The sequence below is a fragment of the Monopterus albus genome, unplaced genomic scaffold, assembly GCF_001952655.1.
Source record: "Monopterus albus unplaced genomic scaffold, M_albus_1.0 scaffold403.1, whole genome shotgun sequence".
NCBI classification, from domain to species: Eukaryota; Metazoa; Chordata; class Actinopteri; order Synbranchiformes; family Synbranchidae; genus Monopterus; species Monopterus albus.
This window is the reverse complement of record NW_018128283.1, coordinates 45,666-68,784: the sequence shown is the minus strand read 5'-3', so window position 1 is coordinate 68,784 and position 23,119 is coordinate 45,666. Positions and strand designations below refer to the sequence as shown.

Sequence of the window (23,119 nt, the reverse complement as noted above, 5' to 3'; positions counted from 1 at the left end):
TCATCTGTGCTCAGTCTCACGAGTGCCCCTAAAAACAAACGTAGGCACAGAGCTCTGTGCGCTCTGGGACTTATAGCATTACAGTGTCAGGGGGAGGAGTTATGTTAAGGATCTCTAGACCAGTGGTTTGTCTCTAAAGTTTAAAGCTCAGACCGTGTCTTTTCACAACTCATGCTAACCCCTTAGCTAGTGTCTGCCAAGCACACCATTTGTATTGAAAGAGATTATAACACCAGTGGATAAATACTAGAAATAAGCGTGCATGCACACACTGAGACAAATGCAAATGAAAGAACACATTACACTCCTTTTCCTCCTAATTGCAACATTTTCAAATCACACTCTACAAACCTCCAACATGAAAACTCTGGCTCTTTCTGTAAATGTCCTGTCATGTCTCCACAAAGCTTTGACGTCAGAATCTCCTCTGTCTGAAAGATGTTATATCATCACTAACAGATAAATGAAGCCAACAGTCTGCTTTTACTCCAAGGTAAGTCCAGGGAAGACTGAAGTAAGGGGGTACACAGTGGAATGAGAACAGTGAGAATCCAGTCTGCCACAGCTACACTGAAGGCTCTAGGTATCTACACCGGCATGTCATGTAAATGTGTTGCGTTTAATGTTTTAATCTACTTTGCATTCTAATGTGTTCTCTATGATTTTAATGTGTCATCTATTTGTGTGCACTGTGTTTGAATTGCCTTTGCACATGAAAGTGTGTTATACAAATAAACATGACTTGCCAGGAAACTTGTCTAAGACCACATTTAAAAAAAGCTCGCATGTTACAACAATGACATTCTGACATGACATCTTCATAATGGAGGTGTATTGTCAAAGAGCTGCTGCTGAATTCCACGGTTATTGGAGGGCAGCTTCTATACACACTGTGTTCCCGTTTCCTTGAAGATTGCTGCTTCTCAGGATGTGCGTTCACTACTTTCAGGCTACAACAATGCTTGTAAAATAACCTAGTTGTGTAAAGCGTTGAACTGTGACTTACTGTTACGCATTACATACAACAGACAGTTGCTCACTGAGCCAAGTCAAACACATAAGCCCCCATCAGTCCCATGCAAATAACAGAGATGCTTATTCTGACTCTGTGCCGACAGCCCCTGCGGTGTAATTACAGCCATCTCCTACCTTGACACACTGTTCGGCCAGGTCTCTGCTGGTCCTGTTATTGAGCTCCACCACCACCAGCCGGTTACACAGTGCCTTGATGGCTCCGTCCACTCCCACGATCCTACGGGTGCACTCTGCCGACACATCCAGGTAGTAGGTGATGGCTCGGGCCGTAACCTCCAGCACATTGTCTGGGGCGCTCTCATCCAGGAAGATCTTACAGAGCGCTGGGAGGAACGTGCGAGGAGGACACCTGGAACACAAAGAGTCGGTCATAGCAGAGTTCGCCAACCTCTGATCTGCTGACTGCTGGCGGACAGAAAAACGAAAACTCACGTCTCGAAGCAGCGGTCGACGTTGTCCGACATGAGCAGCAGCATGCAGAGCTGCTCCAGAGCAATGAGCTGCATGTCCCGCTCATCGCCCTGACCCATCTGCAGCCACTCCAGCAGGGTGTCTGGGTCCACGTCGGCCATGATGGCTGCCTGCAGGGACAACAGACTTCACTAACTCCGCCCAGCTTAACAGCAGTATGAAGCTTCGCTACACTACGCAATAATTTTCTTTTACACTCTGAGCTCATTAGTTATCCAGCTGTTCTAATCTCCTGGCAGCATTTGAAAAACTACCAACAGTAGCTAGCATCATGCCTACAGAGCTTCCAATTTGAATCTTTTGCACATGTAAACATTTGTTCATAAATAGATTAGAAGCTTTAATAAATAATTTACTTCTGAAAACAAGGAATACTCCATTCACTGGAAAAGGTACTTTTTAAAAACAGAAGTTACTCCTGAAGAGCTGGCAATGTACAAAATTAAAAACCAGAAACAGTAAAGAACCTTTGGACACATGAACAAAATGTAAACACTACAATACAGAGCTGATTAAAATGGAATTTAAAAATAAAAACAAATATAAAGGTGAAATTAGAGATTTATTTTCCAACAGTCATGTTAATCTGTGACCTGCTCATTCTTGTTATTTTTTTTATTATTAAAATCAAAAAGATGAAACTGATTTTTCACTTCAGGTTTGTTGTCACTCACATACAACCCCAGTGCAACACAGAAGTGAGCTGCAAGCACCTTGACCCGTCTGTGCCATTTAAAGGATTTTTACAAGTATGAAGAACTGAAAGTCTCAGTTTCATAAAGTAAAACTGGCTTCTTTTTCTCTTCCTGTGACCATCTAGTGACACACTGGTTTAAACTGCCCTGATGTTAACTAAAGGTGATTTTCTAGACTTCTGTTACTGCCAACAAATCCCATGTAAAGACCAAAACACTGAATGTCCCCCAATGACCATTGTTATTTGTAGGGATGCACCGATGCCACTTTTTCAGACTGAGGGCGAGTACTTGCATCCGAGTATTTTACCGATTACCTTTGAGTATTATCCTGCTACATAACAGACTGTAACACAGTGGTGTTTAGCCTTTACAGGAGTGTGACCCTCTGTTAGGATGAAATTATATCACTACGCTGCCAAGAATGGCAAGTTTGGGAGCCCATAACATCACAGCGGATAATTTAACTGTGTAACTTAACGAGGGCGCATGTCCGTCCCTTAAACTGGCTGTGGTCTGTGGCTTCCTCTCTGCTGGACTCGCACCTGCTCTGCTGCAGAGGAGCCGCTAGTCGCAGCCTCCATGTCCACAGACTCAACTCGCTGTCGAACACACAGATCATCAGACTCCGCCGTTCAACAGGTGTGCGATGATTTACCCTCCTCACTGCTGCTCGGTTGTGTTACACAGAGCATTGTCACAATAAAATACTAAATAGTGTACCTTGTCCACTTGTGTGCACGCTCACAGACACGCTCATCCCTCCCTGTCACAGAGACAGAACAGAGCAGCAGAGCTCACAGGCGGCTTTACTTTTGTCGTCATCACTTATCTTAAAATATCTACAAAGCACCGAAATTCTTCTCCACCGCCTAAAAGCAGCTCAGCCAGCGTGAGGTTAACATAACGCTGCCACTGGCGCGTAGTATCGGGACTATTACGAGTAGCAAGTACAGTACTAAAGAGTGGCATAGGACCCAGTACTGGTATCAGCGCATCCCTAGTTGTTTGCGTTTCCACGGCCTGATACATCTTCCCTCTCTGTGCCGTAGACCTCCACTGTTGTCCAAACCCTGCTATACACAGCAGTGAGCCACATCGCTGCACTGTGTCCCATGTTTCTTTATTACATTAAATATGGACTCTGTGTTTATCTGTAAACAGCTCCACAGACTAATAACAGTGACGACTTTCATGGTCTCTGTGACTCCTGTGAGGCCACTGAGCGTGCTCAGACACGCGGCTGTTTACACAGTTGTGCTACATATACCACCTCCTGACTTTAGATGCAAGTTATTTGAGAAATTTACAGTGTTTGGGACAGAGTCTGAACCCGAGTATGAACATATAGGAATATACAAGAAAACGTGAACCCTTGGACCCTGGTTTGATGCATTACCTGGTCATAAAATGTGTATTCATCAAGCTTCTGACAGCACCCTACTGTACCTAGCCAAACATTCTCAGAATGATTTTAGTCTATTTTTGGTAGAAGTAGAAATAAGAGCATTTTATCAATAATGCTCCTAGTTCAACAAATGGCTCCACAGGCTGTGAGCCACCATCAGTCTGTACAGCGTCTGCAGTGAGACCGAGTCACTGGTCTCTGCTCCACCAGCTCCTCACTGCACAGAGCAACATGTTGGTCTCTGGACTGGGTGTGTGCACAAAAACATAGACATGTTAAATCCTAATCAAAAAACAAAAAGTCATGAGCCTTCTCCTTTAAACAAACTCTCATAAGCGCTCTGTCCTCAGCCCCTGAGCTCTCACCTGGCTCCCCGTTGGCTACCCGGTGTGGGTCAGCGCCCAATCACTGCTCACAGTTCTGTCGCTGCCTGGGAATCATCCAACCAACCGGACGGAGGAAGAAAGCAAACAAGGGCAAGGAAGAACTCAGCTGCTCTCACAGGGGCTTCTGAGACATGTAGTCTCTTCACCTGCAAACAAAAGAACAGAAGTGACACTACAGAGCAGGACCTAATCTATAAAGGAACTCAAATAAAATTAATGTGTACTTGCTTGTGCAGGCCAGGGGATAATTCCTGGGTGACTCTTACATATGCTTGTTTATAAAATGGTACCAGGTAATTCCTGGATGACTGCAGTCATTTAAATGGGAAGTGGATAACTGTTTAACAACTATAGTTAATGTCTGTTTATAAAAGGCATTGCATAATTCCTGGACAACTGCATCACTTTATACAGAGTGACAGCAGGTGGTTCATACAGAGAAATGTATAATTCCTGGGCAATTATACCTTCTTTATGACAAGCTCTGGATAAGTCCTGGATGACTGTACTTGTGCTGGTTTGTGAAGGGCAGCAGATAATTCCTGCCTGACTGTAGTTTGTTTAGACAGGGCAGTGGGTAGTTCCTGGATGGCATCACTTTATCTGGTTTATGCAAGGCAGTAGATAATTTCTTGACAACTGCAGCAATTTATAGAGAGAAGGGTCTAATTCCTGCACAACCTCAGCTTGCATTTTTTTTACAATCATGCTCATTTATGCAGGGCTGAAGATCATTTTTGGATGATGTTTATACAGGGCAAGCAGTTTTGGTCTGATCCACCACTCTGCCGCCATTACTTTCTGGGAAACCAGAATATTCCCAAAGAACAGAAGTGATACTGGAGGATTTCTGTTCTGAGACTTTTTTGAGTTCACAGCAGTAACAAACTGAAGAAAGCAACTCACCAGATCGAACAACATGTACTGAACATTTGAGGACAGTTTTAGGTGCTCAGCACTCACAGAAAAGATTGACCGAAAGCTGCCAATATGCAAATCTGATGCACCTGGATATGAGAAGCCAGTGCTCAGCTGTCAGAGGCAGCAGGATCAGAGAGTCCACTGTCAGAGAAACATCATTAAACTATATAGTAAAGTGATTTAAGCCAACGTCCAGTGCTCTGCAGAACTAAACACAAGGCATTGACTAACCTGATGAGTAATTTTCCCATTAGTCAATATTCTGCCAGGTGGTAAAAATGGCCATCACAGCTTCCAAAACTCTGAGGTGACCTCTTATATGTTTTATTTTGTCCAACCAACGGTTCACAACTTCATTATATTCAGTTTAGTGCAATATAAAACAGAGAAAGACACTGGAAAAGCTGAAAACAGAGAAAGATGTTTGTCTAAACCGTCAGCACTTAATTTCCTGATAACTAATATGACTGATCATTATTTAAAACACCACACTGAATTCTGCACAAGGTGCTTCACAACAATGGCACAATGAACAGGTACATTTCCAGGCTCTTTACAACCACATCTTCCAGTTCATCACATGTATCTGTTAAATGTGACTTTTTTAAAAATCTACTTTCAAACCCAGCTGCAGACATTTCAACATCACCTGGCCCAGTATGAAAATGTGAAAAATCTTTTTGGGTGGAGGAACATGCTTTGGCAGGCTGCCCGACAAAACGATGCTGAACTCTGTTTGTGCTTTATCAGGGTTTTTGTATTGTCCACCAGGTCAAATCAAAATTTCTATGACAAACAATAAAACAACCAAAAACAGTAACATCTATAATTATTTGGGCACATTAAGAACATGAATTTAATGACATTTATGACAACACTTTCTCTGTTTCTCCTAGATTACATAACAATAAAGGTTAATAACATAATTCCTGTGCCCTGGACCCATGTGTGGATCACTGAACAGGCCAACAGGGCACAGGCCCAGGGGCCAGAGGAGTCAGCGGTCCCTGGTGTGAAATTACTTAATATTTCTTGTTTGAAAGTCACAGAGTTCAGTTAAAAAACTACAGCAGCAGCCAAAACAACCACAAAGAGATGTAAAACAAGACAAACTACTTGCCTTCTACATAATTTTATAGTGCGCTCTTAAAGACTTCAGTATATCAAGCAGGCACCCAAAAACTACATCGATTTTTCCCCATTTCCCTTAGGGCAGAGCCACACCAAGCAGCGACCAAGGACGAGCACTGCATCACCTCACCTCGGCTTTGTCTGGGCCAGTCGGGTTGAAAAAGTGACACTTGAATACACCACAGACTAGCGCCAACAGCCAACTAGCACGTATGTTCTGCACCTGTGTGACAGCAATAACTCCCCTACCAGTAGGTTGTGGTATCTGTATTCGCCATTCAGAAAGGGAGGGAAGAAGAGCTAGACAAAATACAAGAAATGAACAAAGCAGCTTTCATTTAACACAGCTGCTGTTTACAGGTGCTTCTAATTGGGAATACGTCTGATAAGAAGCTGCAAGTGACGCTGCCGTCTTTTGTTTGTGGAAGAAGAAAGGAGGTCGTGGAGGTGAAAAACGAAGAGAAACCGCACTAAATTGGTGAAATCATGGACGCTACAGCGACAGGCTGAAGGGGCTTTCCCAAACCATTCTCTTCTCGTGCACTGATTCGCTAAATAACCAATCAGAGTGGGCTCCCTCTCATGGACAAGGCCCAATGGACATACGGCGATTCATCACATCAAATCAGTCAAAAAGCCACTGACTGGGACCGACTAGCACCAAAAGTGCAGGACACACCATGTAGTGCAGACACTCACCGATGGCCGACCACCGGCTTGGTGTGCCTCTGCCCTTTGGGTTTAATCTTGAGCTTTCTGGTGTCTGTGAGCACGGCAGCAGCTGTGTCCGGGGAATAGCACTGCAGCATGGCATGCTGGGAGTCGGATGACTGCAAGCTAAGTTGATTAGGGTCTAATTTGAAGCCTGTCTGCCTGCACTGACACAGATCCTCGTATTAACAGATTAATCATCACAACCGTCCTCCCCCGTACCCCCTCAGGCTCGGGGCGACCACAGCAGGCAGCCGGTCACAGGGTCTGGCCTTCTCCCCTTTAACCTCTCACAGTCCCTGAAGCCACTTTCTAAATCCAGACTGAGGTCACTGATCTGCAGCAGGAGCAGAAACACACTTTCTTTTTCTTTCTCACAACACAACAGCAGACATCATTTTACAATACAGGCTTCTCAGATACTGTACATTCAATCACAACTGAGCTCAGACACTGATAGCTGCAGGGACTACGCAGACTCAGAGTTTACATCTGTAATCTAATGATGGGATTAGTCAGTAAGGACTGAGTGTCAACCACAAACAGCACTTTCACATTCGTGACTGAACTACACCAAATCTCAGACCCGATTCCACAGCTTCTGATTAAAGCAGCCTTTTCTTTAGCCAGAAATCTCATACAGATGTTGGTGTTTGATCCGCATTTAACACTGATGCATTTTGTGCTCTAACTAACGATTATCTTCGTTACGGATTCATCTGCCAATATCGTTTATCAACTGTTCATAAAATGTAACAAAAAAAAAAAAGTCCATTATAGTTTCCTCAAGGCCAATGTGACATCTCCAGATGTTCTGTTCTTTCTCACCAACAGTCCAAAAGCCAAAGATGCTCAGTTAGTGTGATATAACAGCTGGACAGCATTTGACATTTTTTCTTAAAAAAATTTAATAAAAAACAAAACAAAAACAACAATTAATCCATTTAAGTTTCATTGTTCTCAGTTTTAGTGACAAAACTCAGCTGATATTTAAGACTTCAGTATGCTACAAAAACTGGGCACTGAGGATGTGCCTCTCCCGAGACAGGAGTAGTCATTTGGACTATAACTGCAAGAAAACAGGAAAAATGACCATCACAACTTCCTCAAGTCAAAAGTGAGAACCAAATATATTCTGCCATATATGACAATAACAACAACAAATGTCAGGCTTTCTTGGTCGAAAAATGTCTCAAATCATTTAATCTGTTGACAAGTTCACTAGTAAGTTAACAAATCAACTACTCGTTTTAGCTTTTCAAGTTACGGAATATCAGGTGTAAGGCTGCAACTAGTGATTATATTTATTAAATATTAATTTGCTAATTATTTCGGTCTGATTCAACCTTACAATTAACAATATCGGGAGAGAGGTGGATATTTTAATTTATCACTCATACAGACAAAAACTATAGGCTTGGTACAGTAGAAAGTAACTAAAATGTTTGGTAAACAAATCAAGTGATTAAATGTAAAGATTTCCTCCTTTACTGGGTCACTGTAAAATCTCTCTCTTCAGGTAAGTGAACTAAATTAACAAGGTGACACCTCAGACATAAGAAGTACATGTAACCTTTTAACCACAAATAATATCTGGATAAAGTTGTTCAAAAAGTGTTACTTTTAAGCCAATGTGGATGTGTTGTTACACATCTGACCTACAGTTTCACAATAACCGGGCAACTCCATCTGCTGTGATGACAGAAAGCTCTCGAACAGCTGCTGAGCGGACCTAATGGTGAGATTGTTAGGGCAACCTGATCAAGTTATACATTAGTCAACAATAAGAACAAAAAAATCGGCCGCAGCGTTGTATAAACAGTGAAATCAAGTATTTTCCATGTTTCCCTGAACTACTGGAACAAACCTCCTTTGTTTTGTGACTTATATAAAGTGGAAAACTCGGCCAGAGTTGTTATGAGTAACCTGGGGAAACGACAAGGTTCAGCCATATGACAAGGTTAGCTGTATATGACACCGGGTTTCATCATCTGGCCGGGGCAAAAGAAGCCCTCTTATTTCATCGGACACAAAGAAACATAAGAGGATATGGCAGGGACATGTTACTGGCGACGTTAGGCCTCGCAGACAGCTGTCCAGCCGGGTTTAGAAGGCCAATTACACTTAGTTGCTGCCATTTTTAAGCATTAAGTTAACTGTTAGCTGTTACCTTTACTGGCTAACGTGGCTCTTCTTAATATCTACGATGCTGTCAGACCCGAAAAACAAACTAACTCCCAGAAAATATCACAAACATATACCCAAGAACCAAACAATCTTAAATAAAGTTAGATATCTGCTTGTTATTTAGCTTATAAATATATAAAACAACGAATCCCGCAGAGCTGACTCCTGTTAGCCGGTTAGCACCACATCAGCTAACATAAACGCTAGCTGAAATAAATATTCATAAAAACGCTATTCTTACCTATTTAAAACTCGAGGTACTGAGGCGTCTCACCAATATACACAAAGGTTAGCAGTTTATGTACTTTAGGTCTGTCATTAATGTCCACTTATTAAGCTAACTATATACGTGGCCTCAGACTTCAACCATGAACCGCGGGGCTCGAGTTCTGGGAGAGCCGAGAGGCCGCAGCTCAGCCTCGCAAACACACCTCCAGAGACCCCGCCAGGGGATCCAGTGTTGCGGGGTCCTGTGGGGAAGAAGCACTCACCGTTGATTTTCGGCACAGAAACAGTCAGCACAGGTATGAATAATGATCTTCTGGGACCAGCTGAAACGTAAAGTGCTGTATGTGTCGCTGATGTCTGAGGTCGAATCAAGGCGTTTTCATTTCTTGTGATCGGGAGAGAAAAGGTCAGAGTGGACGGTGAGCAGGCAATAAACAGCGGAGCCAACTGAAATGGAGAACTGAGCGTGTCGCGTTCAGGGACTCACACCGAGCTCGGAAATACTATTTACCCCAACAACCGAAGGTTTTGGTGGCAAACAAAAAGCATTGCAATCAAGCTGGTCAGAAATAGTTTTATGATAAGAATAGAATATTTTTTATTGTATTGTATGTTTTCCGGTTCTTTATTCATTATTATTCTGGGACCTTCCATCCATTTTTAGCGAATTGTGTTTTTGGTTAGGACACAGTTTATACAGTAGAATTGTCTGACCATAATCCTTGTCATACAGAATGCTGTGAAGCATCCACGTTATCCTGGCATTTATTTTTTATTATTCTGGGTTCTTCCATCTGTTTTTGTCACCTAATTTCTTCAGCTACAAAAGCCATTCAGATATCAAAATGTTTAGCTTTTTAAGGACATGCTTGCTTGTATTTTTCTTGTTTGTAAAATGTATACTTTTTAAAATATTCAGCTTTTTTCATCAAATTTTGCCCCATTCAAATGAATGGGCAAAATGTTAACATCTTAATAACTTCAGCATACTTTCAGCTACAAACACCATTGTGGTATCTAAATGTTCAGCGTTTTAAGGACATTTCTGTTTATATTTATTTTTTAATAACCATACTTTTTAAGAAATTCAGCTTTTTTTCAACATTTTTGGCGCTTAATAACTCCTACTGCATACTTTCAGCTACAAATACTGTTGTGGTATCTAAATGTACAGTTGTTCAGCACTGCATGTCATCCTTCAGCTATTTCAACAAAGAACTTCAGCCATTTCTTCTCATCCTTCAGCTGTTTCAGCAATTGATGTCAGGCATTTTCAGGGCGATCCTTCAGCATATCAGCATCCACACAAATTTTCGACAAGAAATGCATTTCTCTAGTTTTTATTATAACCAATATGATAAAGGCGGTACAGTGAAAAAGAAGAAATTGGTTGGTTTTAACAATGTAAAAAAATCACCAGCTGATTATAAAAACTGTTTCATAATGCTCATTTTGAAAATCAAAAATAAAATAGGTATTTCAGGTTCATTAGCTGCTGCTGCTTCAAAACATTTTGATCAGATGTGCCTATAATAATAGTTAGCTCCTTTAGAAATGTAGTTTATTTTTCAAAATTGTATGTTTTTATGTTGGTTTGTTTTATCTTTTGCATATTTATACTGAAAACAGAATGGTTGATGAGTGTATAAGGCTTGGGGACCACTTTCTCATCATGCACAAGCTGTAATTAATGGCTTTATTATGGTTAATAAATTGTGTTGTTATTTATAGATCAGTCGGGCTATAAGTCATCAAGAAGGACACATGTTGGGTTGCCATGGGTTGCAGAAAGGGTTTCTGACACAAGTAAACAATAACAATTTTCTACTATAAAGAAGTGCATATACAAAACAACAAAGACATAAGTAATACTAACAATTAAATTATTAATTAATGTCAGTGAACAACAGAAAAAGTCATAAGGCACTTGGAAAACTGATGGTGTGACATTTTAAAAATACCTTCATAATAAATTAATTAACCTCATCATGCTGACTACAAGTCTTTTTAAAATGTTATACAATAGCCACAACAAAAATATACATATAACAACATGTAAACACACCACACAGCAGAATGAAGGTGCATTGCTACGTTGCCAAGGCTGGTGAATCCAGTCGTTTTGGCTTCATGCTGTGAACACCTTAAATCTGAATGATCTGGGTTTATATTATTGTACTGTCTTGGTCACTGTTGTCTTTTAGTAGCTGCTAAACACAGGTAGGGGTAAGATGGAGGAAGATACTCAACCACATGTGGCTCTACCTGCAGCCACCAACGCCAGCAAAGCTTGTGTTTCTATGTTGCCTAATGCCCATGGTAATAATAATAAATAACAGCATACAACTCCATTTAAATAATGTTTTATTTACAGAATAGAGGAAATTTAGTTTCAAGCAAGTACAATGTCCACGGTTAAACTGAACCAGGGCGACTCTGTGACACTGAACAGGATTAATATGGAGGTGTCACTTTTCAAGTTATTATTCTGACCATCTCTACATTAAGCCAGTTACATTTAAAACCACATCTGCATCCTAATAGCAGCTTTTATGAAGCTGTGTCCAAAGTGTGTAAAAATTTAAGAACCTATAATTCAGAATATGTTGCATTAATTTTGACCACGTGGTGTTCACATGCTAGATTTTTAAAAACTGGGTAGTAAATAAAACCGCTGCCTCCTCACCACTTACCAACATGGCGAATTGCCTACTAAACGGCCGACCTCCAGGTGGCGCTAAATGATCAAAGCGGAGGCCACATTGAAAATCTCGACGAAGAAGAGTTAGCGGAAGCGGAAACGTGGCTCTTTTGTTTTGAAGAGGGAAATTTTAAACTCGACGGAGTTCATCAGAATTATACACAAGCCAACCGTCATGAAACAACAGATGAAAAAGAAGTAGTAGTATTAAACACAAGAACAACACGATAATACAGTGGCTGCAAATTGAGATTTCTCACCATCCGAATGTAAAGTAGGCTTGTGGACATTTTCTGAATAATATTTTGTCGTGTTTATGTTTGTTGAAGATGGAATGTGCTGATATTCCGCTTTAACTTTACAAAGAAGCCGTGTTTGTGTGCACGTTTTACTTTTTGTACTTTTTAGACATATCGGAACGTTATAGATAACGTCATGTACATATTGTTTGTAGTTACCTACGTGTTGATGAAGATTTGTTCATATATTCGACGGTAAATTTAGGTGTATTTCGTTCACTTGACTCCATTTATTGACATACATGATCTTGTCGAAAACATTTGTTGGTTAAAAGTCGCACAGAAGTGTAAATTTTAGTCTTTATTTATCAAGTAATAACTAACTAGATACCAAGGTTAATATCATTCTGTTGCATTTTTCATGTCTGCATGATTAACCAGAATTCAGCTTGACATATTTTGTACGTTTGGAAAATTTGGGATCTCTCCTGGATTATTTAATAAAGTTTTGTGACTGTGTTGGGTTTGTAAGGATGGGGCAACAGGTAGACCTAGCAGCAACATTTTCTTTTCTTTGACCCATGTGCTTTGGTGATAAGTGATGAAATAGTATGATAAAAACAAAGTATTGATAGATTTGACCCCTGACCCTACTCCTGCAGGGTCTCATCACACCGACATGAAGAAGAAGGTGAGGAGGTCACCGGTCACAGATGCTGGCAGCATCCAGGAGGACTGTGAGTGATCGACACACCTGAACCTGACTGCTTTTCACATGATACTGTGCTACATATTTGTCTGTTGTCGCCGATGTCTGCTCCACAGTTTAGTTGAATGCTATACAGAGCAGCTATGTGACAAGTTTGTATAGTGTATATGTTTACAACAGTGTCAAGCTAAAGATGTGATTGATAGTGGATAAGATGGTCATGTTTTGTGGAGTTACTGCCCAGCTGTGTTTGTTCTGTTTATAAATGGCAAAGGTAGAAAATACAGTTTGTTTGTTTTTAGGCTGTGCTCTGTGCCGACTCAGTGATGACGACCCAGCGATGTTGGGGGAAAAAGTGACACTCAAAGAACACAAATTCTCTGTCCACTACTTCTGTCTGGTAAGTCTGTGGCTATTCTGCTGTATAGTTACAAAAAAACATTGAAGTCATTGGTGGTTTTCAAGGTTTAAGAGAATTTTTGGAGATTTTTTTTTTTGTCTGTGACATTTTGAAAAGTTCCGATTTCTCTGTGTTGTATTTCAGCTGACGTCTTCTGGAGTTTATCAGCGTGGAGAGGAGGATGAGGGCGTGTTTGGTTTCTTGGTGGATGACATCAAACAGGAGATCCGCCGGTCAGCGCGACTGGTGAGAGATGGTTTTTATCTTAAACACAGGACATAGAAATTATGGAGCAAGGCTGATTAGGTAAATCTTTCACTGGCTGTGCTCTGTCTGTTGTCTCCCTTTGCTTACTGTGTGTTAACCATGAGTTTACTGTGTTCGTTGCAGACGTGTTACAGCTGTAAGAAGAAGGGCGCCTGTGTCGGTTGTAGCATCAGAAGCTGTAGAAAGATGGTCCACTTCCCCTGCGGGAGAAAACAGGAGTTTATCTTCCAGTTTACCGGACTCTTCCCGTGAGTGCTGAGCCCACGTTACATGCTGCAGTTCAAACGTTCAAAGTGTCTGAGAGTGACTCTTTCAAAGTTGATGTTGAATTGGGATACTGACTTCTGACCTCCCCGATAGGTAAAGACGAAGCCTCTGTCAGAAATCACTCATTCATTCTTACATAAACGCTCAGTAGTTTACTCTTCAAAGGGCAGTAAAGTATAATTTTGGTCATGTATGCATCATCGTTGTCATTTTGCACCATACATTACATACATACATGAAGAATGCATCATTTGTTCAAGTGAATCTTTAGAAGACAAAGTGGGACCTTGATATTGAACTGTGTAAAAATGCATTTTTGAATTGTAACAGTTGCTGTTCACACACTGTTACTCCACCCCACTTATATTACCGAGGGTCAACTCAATACCAGAAACAGCTCTGTGTATAATTCAGTGCAGTTATGACCACACACAACGATGAGCACAAGTCCAAGAATTTGTTGTTCGATCTCTGACAAAATGATGTCAGTAAATCAAAACCTACAACAGCAGCAGCACAACTGCAGCCTGCAGTCTGAGCACAAGCTGAACACCATCACCTTCATGAAGGAGGTTTTACTGCAGGACTATTGGATTAGACTGACTTAGTCTGAGACGGGTTCCTAATAAACTGACCACTGGGTGTAAACACAGTAAGAGTGTGAGAAGGTGGATGTGTTTATGTCCAGGTCATACTGCCTGGACCACAGTCCCACTCAGTCTCTGTCCGTGAGCTCTGACTTCAGCCTGCCTCAGTCCTGCTCCGTCTGTCTGGACTCCATCGAGCCTGTCCTGTCCTACTCCGTCCTCAAGTGTCCGTCCTGCCACGCCAGCTGGTTCCACAGAGACTGTGTACAGGTAATGCGACTGCATATTGTTCATTTTAATATACGTAGTAATTTGATTACATTTCACATAAAGAGATCTGTTTACTTAAATTACAACAAAGAGTCTGTCTGTATACAGTATCTGGTGGCATGTAGACAGGCTGTTACATTATAAACATCAGCAGGTCTGGGATAATCCACAGCAGCTCTGCCACTGCCCTAATGAGCTCTGAGATGGATGGTCCGGCTGCAATGATCAGTCGAGTGACAGAAAAGTCTGCAGCTATTTTCATAACTGAATAAGTGTTTTAGTCTCTTGCTTTGTCTTAAAGTAAGCTGAAAGCCTTTGGGACTGTTGGTCAGAAAAAGACATCTGAAAACATCACACTGGGCTGAGGGAAATTATTAAACAAAATAATTCAGTCATCAATCAAAAAATGAATCGTTGATTAATCAATAAGGTGCACAATTGCTGCTGCAGCCCTGATGCTTATTTGAAATGTAACAACAGCAGTTTTATACTGAAAACTGCCTTTGTGTTCTTTATCAGTTAATAAATGCAGAACATTTGGGTGTGAGGATTAGCTGCTCTACTCATAACATCACTTTGAACCAAATCATGTGACATTTCACTTTTTTTAATCTTTTGAAGGAGATACCTTGGCTTCATCAGTAGAAAGCTATTCTTATGTCTTTCTTAATTTCCAGACTAAACATTTAACCTATTAAAATTCATCACTAGTAATTTTGAGCTCTAACCCGTATGGCTGGATTCTTCAGGGGTTAAGAACAAACAAATGTACGCAGTATGTTTTTTATTTGGATGAGCTGCACCAACACACCTCCAGTCATTTGTTTACAAGCATTTAGGTTTTTTGACGGTGCATTTCCAGGTGTGTACCAAAGTGTAAGAATGTTGATTTGTCTTTGTCCCTGTTTGTGTGTGTGTGTGTGTGTGTGTGTGTGTGTGTGTGTGTCAGCGTCAGGCCCACAGTGCAGGGCTGTTCTTCTTCAGATGTACTCTCTGCAACAACAAGGAGAACTTCCAGGAGGAGATGCTGAGGATGGGAATATACATCCCAGAGAGGTAACGTGCTCACTGGTCCAGGCTGCGTTCACTGCCACGTGTTCTCATAATGTCTCAGACTGGGGCTAGAAGACGATGGAAGGCAAGTATTTTGCTTTATTGTTCCTCACCTGCTCTGTCTGGGCCTCCTGCAGAGATGCCTCGTGGGAGTTGGAGCCCAACGCGTATGCAGAGCTGCTGGAGGTCTACAAGCGCTGTGATGCTCTCACCTGCCTCTGCAGCAATGGACGCACGTACTCAGCCAAGATCGGGTACGACCTTGGTCTGAGTAGATATACAATGTCCACATGTATTGGTTTTCTTTTTTTTTTTATTCATTAAGTGAAATACCTGACATATCATGGAATTTGACCACACTGATGGCGATGTTCTTAAAATCCAACCATGAGATAAATACTTTGCTATAAAGGCTAAAGCAAAATATCTGTATATCTCCAATGTTGCCGAACTGTGCCTAGTGTCCTACTGTGGTGGAGCTAACAGTAGTTTGTCATGGAGGTGCAGCAGTTTTGTGTTTGCTTCAGGTGGTTTCAGGTGATTTGCTGCCAGCTGTGTGGCTCCAGAGGGACTCACAGGAAGTGTTCAGAGCTGAAGCTGGACACCAGAAACTGGGCCTGCACCGACTGCACACAGGCTACTGATGGCAAAGGTCTGACTGGCTGGAGTTTGTGTTCTAGTCCATGTTTATAAAACTGTGGTTTTGGCAGCTGATCATATTGTTTATCAGTAACACTGAAGAGTAGATTGACGACCACCGATGCCTCTGCTGATTCCACAGTGGGTTTACTGAGCTGTGGGCTATAACGTATTTATAAAATGCATATCACCTGCTGTGGTGATCGACAGGTAACGTCAGCCTGTTCTGAAAACCCACTGAAGCTCCTCTGTGGTGTTGGTAGCTTTGAATGTCTGTCAGACACTGAACTGCTGTTGCTCCTCTCTGTCTCTGACAAACTGACAAGGCTGAGGCATGATGAACGTTATAATAATCCACAGAAACGCCACCTCGTGATTGAGTTTAGTGAATAACCAGACATGTGTGTTCTCTGGTATGAACCCACTCTGTTGTACTGACAGATGCTTTGGGTGTGTGTAGTTAATGTTGTGAAAGTGTTCGTTCACCTGTAGACAAACTGTTGTTGTTGAACCACGTGTTGCTGTCTTGTCCAGCCTCCCTGGTTGCGTCTCCTCAGGGGGTTCAGAGGAGGTCTCTGCTGTCCAAACGCCACCTCTCTCCTAACCACCCCTCCATCAGCGGCAAGAGGTACACAAACCTAACGCACCTGTCGGCTGCAGAGAGGCTGCCTTTACACCAGTCACTTGTTTGCTCACCAGGGTTCATCATCCATGTTTATGTTATAGAAACAACATGTTTCTGTAACATGTTGTTTGTGTTTAGGGTGAGACAAAAGAAACACATCAGGCGAGTATCCAGAACAAAAACTAGAATGTCTCTGCCCACTGGCCTGTCTGATGTTATTTAATGACGTCTGTGATTGTCTGCTGTTTGTGCTTTGGTTTGTCTGATTATGTTTTTGCTCTCTGCTCAGAGATGGTATGTAAATGATCAGCTGGAACAGACAGAATGCAGGACTGGTCATTGATGGTCTGTCTCTCCTTCTGTGTGTCAGACCATCATTACCTGTTGGATCAGGATCACCTGAGGAGCTCCTGCAGGCTTTGGCCCTTCAGCTCCGTCCCCTCAGTGTTCAGGTGGAGGTGAGCAGGAATCTGGCTCTGTCAGCCGGCCTGGACATGGTCAGGAGGTCCGACTTCGACCCCACACACACTCTGTCTGTCAGGTTAGTGGTCGACACCTTTCAGCCATATTTACAACTAGGCTCAGTATGATTGACAGATTTGCTCCTGCAGTCCTGTTGTGTTTGGCCTCCTCGCTGACATCATCATCTGTCTGTCATCTTTGTCCAGGTTCAAAGACGAGCAGCAGACTGCATTTCCCAGCATCCCCTGGGACAGCGACACAGCCAGGCAACACTTCTTGAAGCTGCTGGTGCAGCAGATCCAGGACTCTGTGGTGTTTGAGGGTCCACAGGGATTCAAAAACCTGGCGCTCAACTCCCAGGGTACAAATCAACAGTTTATACTTGATTCATCCTACAGTCAGACAAATAACTGCTTTCTGTTTGTCTGGCTGGTGTACAGTGGGAACGGAAAGTATTCAGACCCCCTTAAATGTTTCACTCTTTGTTATATTGCAGCCATATGCTAAAATCATTTAAGTTCATTTTTTTCCTCATTAATGTACACACAGCACCCCATATTGACAGAAAAACACAGAATGTTTGACATTTTTGCAGATTTATTAAAAAAGAAAAACTGAAATATCACATGGTCATAAGTATTCAGACCCTTTGCTCAGTATTTAGTAGAAGCACCCTTTTGAGCTAATACAGCCATGAGTCTTTTTGGGAATGATGCAACAAGTTTTTCACACCTGCATTTGGGGATCCGGCCACTCTGCCCTAAAGCCCCGACTGGTGGGGGGCTGCAGTGATGGTTGACTTTCTACAACTTTCTCCCATCTCCCGACTGCATCTCTGGAGCTCAGCCACAGTCATCTTTGGGTTCTTCTGTACCTCTCTCACCAAGGCTCTTCTCCCCCGATAGCTCAGTTTGGCCGGATGGCCAGCTCTAGGAAGGGTTCTGGTCGTCCCAAACGTCTTCCATTTAAGGATTATGGAGGCCACTGTGCTCTTAGGAACCTTAAGTGCAGCAGAAATTTTTTTTGTAACCTTGGCCAGATCTGTGCCTTGCCACAATTCTGTCTGTGAGCTCTTCAGGCAGTTCCTTTGACCTCATGATTCTCATTTGCTCTGACATGCAGTGTGAGCTGTAGGGTCTTATATAGACAGGTGTGTGGCTTTCCTAATCACGTTCAATCAGTATAATCAAACACAGCTGGACTCAAATGAAGGTGTAGAACCATCTCAGGGATGATCAGCAGAAATGGACAGCACCTAAGTTAAATATATGAGTGTCACAGCAAAGGGTCTGAATACTTATGACCATGTGATATTTCAGTTTTTCTTTTTTAATAAATCTGCAAAAATGTCAAAAATTCTGTGTTTTTCTGTCAATATGGGGTGCTGTGTGTACATTAATGAGGAAAAAAATGAACTTAAATGATTTTAGCATATGGCTGCAATATAACAAAGAGTGAAACATTTAAGGGGGTCTGAATACTTTCTGTACCCACTGTAAAATAGTTAAAGCTGTCCTTAACAGTTTGACTGTTATTCTGAATCAGAGCTCTGCTGTGTGCACAGCAGCACATTAGTCTGAAACAGGGCAGTTATACACACACGCTACTTCTATGGTGAATGAATTTGCAATATTGTCTAAGATTTATACACAGCTGGAAATTCTGAAACTATTATTGAAAGAGGAACATCTGGTTAGAAAAGTGATAGATTTAAATCTGAACACATAGAAGTTTGTCCACATTTTGATTGGATGTATTTGTCCTAAATAATTTTTCACAGTAACAATCACCATCAGACAGTTTCACTAGCAGTGCTTCCTGCTGCTAACGCCACAAGAAATGAATACGTTTTCCCACAAGCTTCAGGGAGAAAGAACAGAGGGTCAAAGGTCACATATCTACCAAGACCAAATGCAGCACAATAATACTGCATGTCACATCAACAAGAAACAAAGTTAGAGAACGAAAGGTTTAGTTCAGTGAGTCGGGTGCAGGAACTTATTTACATGGCTAATAAAATAATTATTAGCAGAGTCTGCTTAACGCCTGGAAGGGAGCACGTTACACTGACCAAAGAAAAAATGGAGGACTTATAATTACGACTTAGTGAAGTATCATGCTACTACTAATAAAAGGCCTGGTGTTTTTCCTTTGGTGAATGCCGTGTGCCTTCGTAAACCTCGCCGTTGTTTCTCTTGGTTTTTTGCACATTTATGCAGTCAGGGCTGGTTCATCACTCTTTATATTTACCGTCTCTGTTGCTAGAACTGAAGTACCAGCACATTTATCTTTGCTGAGTTTGTTTTGTTTGCTCATCATGTTAAACCCAATGCCAGCTGCACATGCTTGTCAATCTAATTGTTAAATGTTGTGCACTCAGCTCTGCGTGAGGACCTGTACTTTGATGTGGGCTGCCTGCTGGCACTGTCTCTGGTCCACGGTGGTCCACGTCTTGGCTTCTTCTCTCACGCTCTCTACCAGTGTCTCTTCAACTACCCGCCCAACTGCCCGCTCACCTTCGCCCACATGACTCCCGACACACACCTCACCCGCCAAGTCAGCCAGGTGAGTTGGCCTGATCGTAGTTATTACAACATAAACCTGTCAGCCTCTGATACAAGCCTTAAAGGCTCTTTGTAATCAAAGGTAGAATGATTGATTGGCTGTTTTCAGATTGCAGAGGCCAAATCTTTAGACAGCCTGAGAGAAGCCATGATGGCGAGCTGGGAGTACCTGGAGCTGGCCGGCTGCAACCGACCAGTGAGCAGCCTGGAGGACAGGGACACCCTGGTGGAGGATGTGGTCGGCTTCACAATGATCACCAGGATGCAGCTGCCTCTGCAGAGGTGAAGCGACAGTGGAGTGTTTTTACTGATGCTTTAAATTTAGACATTTGAACAGAGACGGTTCCATAATTCAATCTACACTGTGTTTTCTACAGTAGAATTAAAAATAAGTCAAAGTGAGGCAGCGTGTACCAGGACCCTGCAACCAAATTCAGCCATCATTCAGTTTAATTAGGCCTGTTTTACTGCTGTAGCTCCTTGTGGCCAGTGTGCTGCTGTGAGCCAGGGTGAAAATACACATCTAACACATCTGGAGCATTTTAGAAAGCTCCACGCCCATTTTCTGAATGAAAGGGACACACACAAAGCGAAATATTACTCTGCTCAAATGATCCTGAACTTTTATTTGCCCCAAAGCCAGTTTCTTTCTGCTTTCACCTGTGTTCAGACACAGTCTAAATCAGAGCATATGAGCTGTGTGAAGCGGTGGGAATTTCCTCTCCTGGCTCACAGAGCTGTTCACTCGCTTTGCTCCCGCTTTGGGCTGTGTAGGAATATAACACAGAAAGTCATATGTAAACTCCAACATGTCAATGGGCCCAATTAAATAAAAGTATACAGTACACCAACGTGACCTTTCAGTTTCCTTTTCAAAGTACTTTAGGGACTCTGTTTTTGAACTCGCACTGGCTGATTTTTTGACTGAAAAGTATTGGATGGCTGTGCGAGAAACAGGTGCATTTTGGGTCGGGCTTGGGCAGGTGTCATGCTCGTGGTGTGAGCTGTACCGGAGTGAATCTGGGGGAGACGTAGGGCGACGCGCCCTCTGTGTTAAAAAAAGCCACTCGCTTCTGCTCTGGTCTAAATCTGATCCCTTTGTGATGTCAGTAGCTCTGATACAACAGTTTTGTGTGACTTCAGGACACGGCCCTGACCTTATTATGTATTTGTCCTCCAGGTTTCGGGAAGGCCTGCAGACTCTGGGTGTCTTTGATCAGGTGACTTGCGTTTGCTTTTTTCCTGTATTAAAGGATGAGGCCAGTGATTTTGTAAAGTTTATGTTATAATGTGTGAATCCAGAGCCTGGTTTAGCTTATTGGTCTGTGCTGTAGACTTCCACTGTTGTCCACCACTGGTCAACACACAGCAGTGAGTCACACCGCTGCACTGGTGCTGCTGCACGTGTTATTCTGACCCACACAGTGTGTTGCCAGATCACATATTGGTAAACACAAACAATTAAAATTCTTGAAAACTAAAATATGTAAAACTGAATGCAGTGTGATCTGCTCCAGGTGCAGCTCTTCCCGTCCGCCTTCTATAGCGTTTTCTGTGAAGCAGCAGATTGTCTCACGGCTCAGACGATTGGTCGACTCTTCGTCATCAACTTCTCTGAGCAGGAGGAGAGAGTGAACAGAGAGACGCCCGTTGTCACCTTCTGGAGACACTTCCTGCTCGAGTGTGAAGGTACAGCAGGTTTCACGAATGTGCTCTGACTACTTCCTGATAACAGGCTCTTATCAGTCTAAAATTGTCCTGTCCTTATTTCCTGCTCTCCTGTTTCCTCTCCTAAAGTTGGGCGGACCTCCATCTCCCTCCAGGACCTCCTTCGCTTCGCGACAGGGGCTGAGGAGCTCCCAGCAGCCGGCCTCCTCCCTCCTCCCTCCATCTCCTTCCTCCACCCCATCAGCTCCTCCCCACCAAGAGTCGAGCAGCAGCAGGAGGAGGGTGGAGAGAGGGAGATGGACAGACCTGGGTCAGAGGAGTGGAGGGACGGGGGGATGTTCCCTCAGAGTGAGCCCAGCTCCAAACACCTCCTCCTGCCTGTCATCTCCACCTACCAGGCCTTCAAAAGCTCCATGGAGCAGTCTGTCAGCCACCATGTGCACCTCATCTCTATGGAGAGTTAGCGGAGGAGAGAGGAGGATTCTTTCCGATCAGAAAACCTGCAGGAGGTTTTTAGTGATCCATGTTTAAAGATGAACTTTGAAACCTTTCACACAGCTTGTTACGGGATGTGTTCAGAACAATGAAGCTAAGACCTTTTCCCTTATGTTTATCTCCAGAAAGCATTAAACACTTCTTCATTTTCGTTTTGAAGGCCTTTTCTCTGCCCATATGATGACATGATCTTGCTATTCTTTGTTTTCACCTTTAAAAACTCTGGTGCTGATCCTATAACTCTTCTGTAAGAGATATTTTAGGTTTTACTGTGCATACTCTTTTAAAGCTTCATTTTGTGTCTGTTGCTTATGTTTGTTGTTTTATGAACAAAGTGTGAAAGGTACGAGTCAAATCTGTAACAGATCAGTGTTTTTCTCCTGCTTAAAACTTTGACAGAAATTAGAAAAACCCTTAAAGTGTCAGAATTACTTTGTAATGTGTACTTTAAAACTACTTTACAAGTGGCTAATTCAGTTCTCCATGTTTTGGGTTGATTGATGGATAAATTAGCATATCATCATATCATGCTTAAGGACTTATGAATGGGTTATTTTCAGGTCATAACTTTGAATTACACCAAACTTGGACCAATTACCTTTTAATCCTTTATTTTAAAATAAAAATATTAAACTCAACACATTGACAAAAAAACAGTGGCAGGGTGGTTTTTAATAAAATTAGCATATCAAGTCAAGTCCAGAATCTTTGTTGTCATTATGCATAGCACAGCAAATTTTTTCCAACAGCTCTCGACTTAAAAGAGAGACACATTATTTATATAACACACAATTGTATAAGTCAATATAAAAATATGAACAAATAAAGAAGAATGTATGGGACCTACTCAGGTCAGCAGCATTTTAGCAGCAAAAGAGTGTAGTAACATAAGGTGTTGCTCAGTGCAAATCTCAGGTTACTCTATTTAGGGTAATATAAATTAAGCATCCATCCATCCATTTTCCTCCGCTTATCACGGGGGCAGCAGTCTAAGGAAAGA

General features: G+C 42.2%; 2 protein-coding genes across 5 annotated transcripts in view; one reads left to right on the top strand and one right to left on the bottom strand.

The window, feature by feature from the left end:
* hectd1 (HECT domain containing 1) overlaps nucleotides 1-9,639 on the bottom strand; it is a 36,991-nt gene extending 27,352 nt beyond the window's left edge. Inside the window, exons 1-4 of the mRNA XM_020586362.1 lie at nucleotides 9,437-9,639; nucleotides 3,975-4,141; nucleotides 1,468-1,616; nucleotides 1,150-1,384 (exon numbers count right to left, since the gene is read on the bottom strand). Coding sequence (XP_020442018.1) covers nucleotides 1,150-1,384; nucleotides 1,468-1,607 — 375 coding nt within the window. The 5' untranslated portion in view covers nucleotides 1,608-1,616; nucleotides 3,975-4,141; nucleotides 9,437-9,639. The remainder of the gene's footprint in view (nucleotides 1-1,149; nucleotides 1,385-1,467; nucleotides 1,617-3,974; nucleotides 4,142-9,436) is intronic.
* Nucleotides 9,640-11,940: 2,301 nt separating this feature from the next.
* Nucleotides 11,941-22,780, top strand: g2e3 (G2/M-phase specific E3 ubiquitin protein ligase). Of its 4 annotated transcripts, none has more exons than XM_020586390.1 (17): nucleotides 11,941-12,143; nucleotides 12,776-12,850; nucleotides 13,125-13,222; nucleotides 13,367-13,468; nucleotides 13,613-13,737; nucleotides 14,445-14,613; nucleotides 15,563-15,669; nucleotides 15,804-15,920; nucleotides 16,194-16,318; nucleotides 16,840-16,933; nucleotides 17,301-17,471; nucleotides 17,599-17,753; nucleotides 19,773-19,957; nucleotides 20,066-20,238; nucleotides 21,137-21,176; nucleotides 21,474-21,645; nucleotides 21,754-22,780. In XM_020586390.1, exons 2-17 carry the CDS (start codon nucleotides 12,793-12,795, stop codon nucleotides 22,086-22,088), a joined length of 2,226 nt encoding a protein of 741 aa, XP_020442046.1. In that variant the 5' UTR covers nucleotides 11,941-12,143; nucleotides 12,776-12,792; the 3' UTR covers nucleotides 22,089-22,780. The 4 variants fall into 4 exon arrangements, with proteins under 4 accessions (XP_020442046.1, XP_020442047.1, XP_020442049.1 ...); XM_020586391.1 differs by having other exon boundaries at nucleotides 11,941-12,148; XM_020586392.1 differs by lacking the exon at nucleotides 11,941-12,143 and adding an exon at nucleotides 12,182-12,368.
* Nucleotides 22,781-23,119: the final 339 nt, after the last annotated feature.

What these genes read in the sequence shown, in the direction of transcription:
- g2e3 (XM_020586390.1), top strand. Translation starts at nt 12,793, where the DNA reads ATGAAGAAGAAGGTGAGGAGGTCACCGGTCACAGATGCTGGCAGCATC. An exon ending in ACAGGCTACTGATGGCAAAG is followed by an intron (nt 16,319 to 16,839) that starts GTCTGACTGGCT and finishes TGTCTTGTCCAG; the next exon opens with CCTCCCTGGTTGCGTCTCCT. An exon ending in CCCTCCATCAGCGGCAAGAG is followed by an intron (nt 16,934 to 17,300) that starts GTACACAAACCT and finishes TCTGTGTGTCAG; the next exon opens with ACCATCATTACCTGTTGGAT.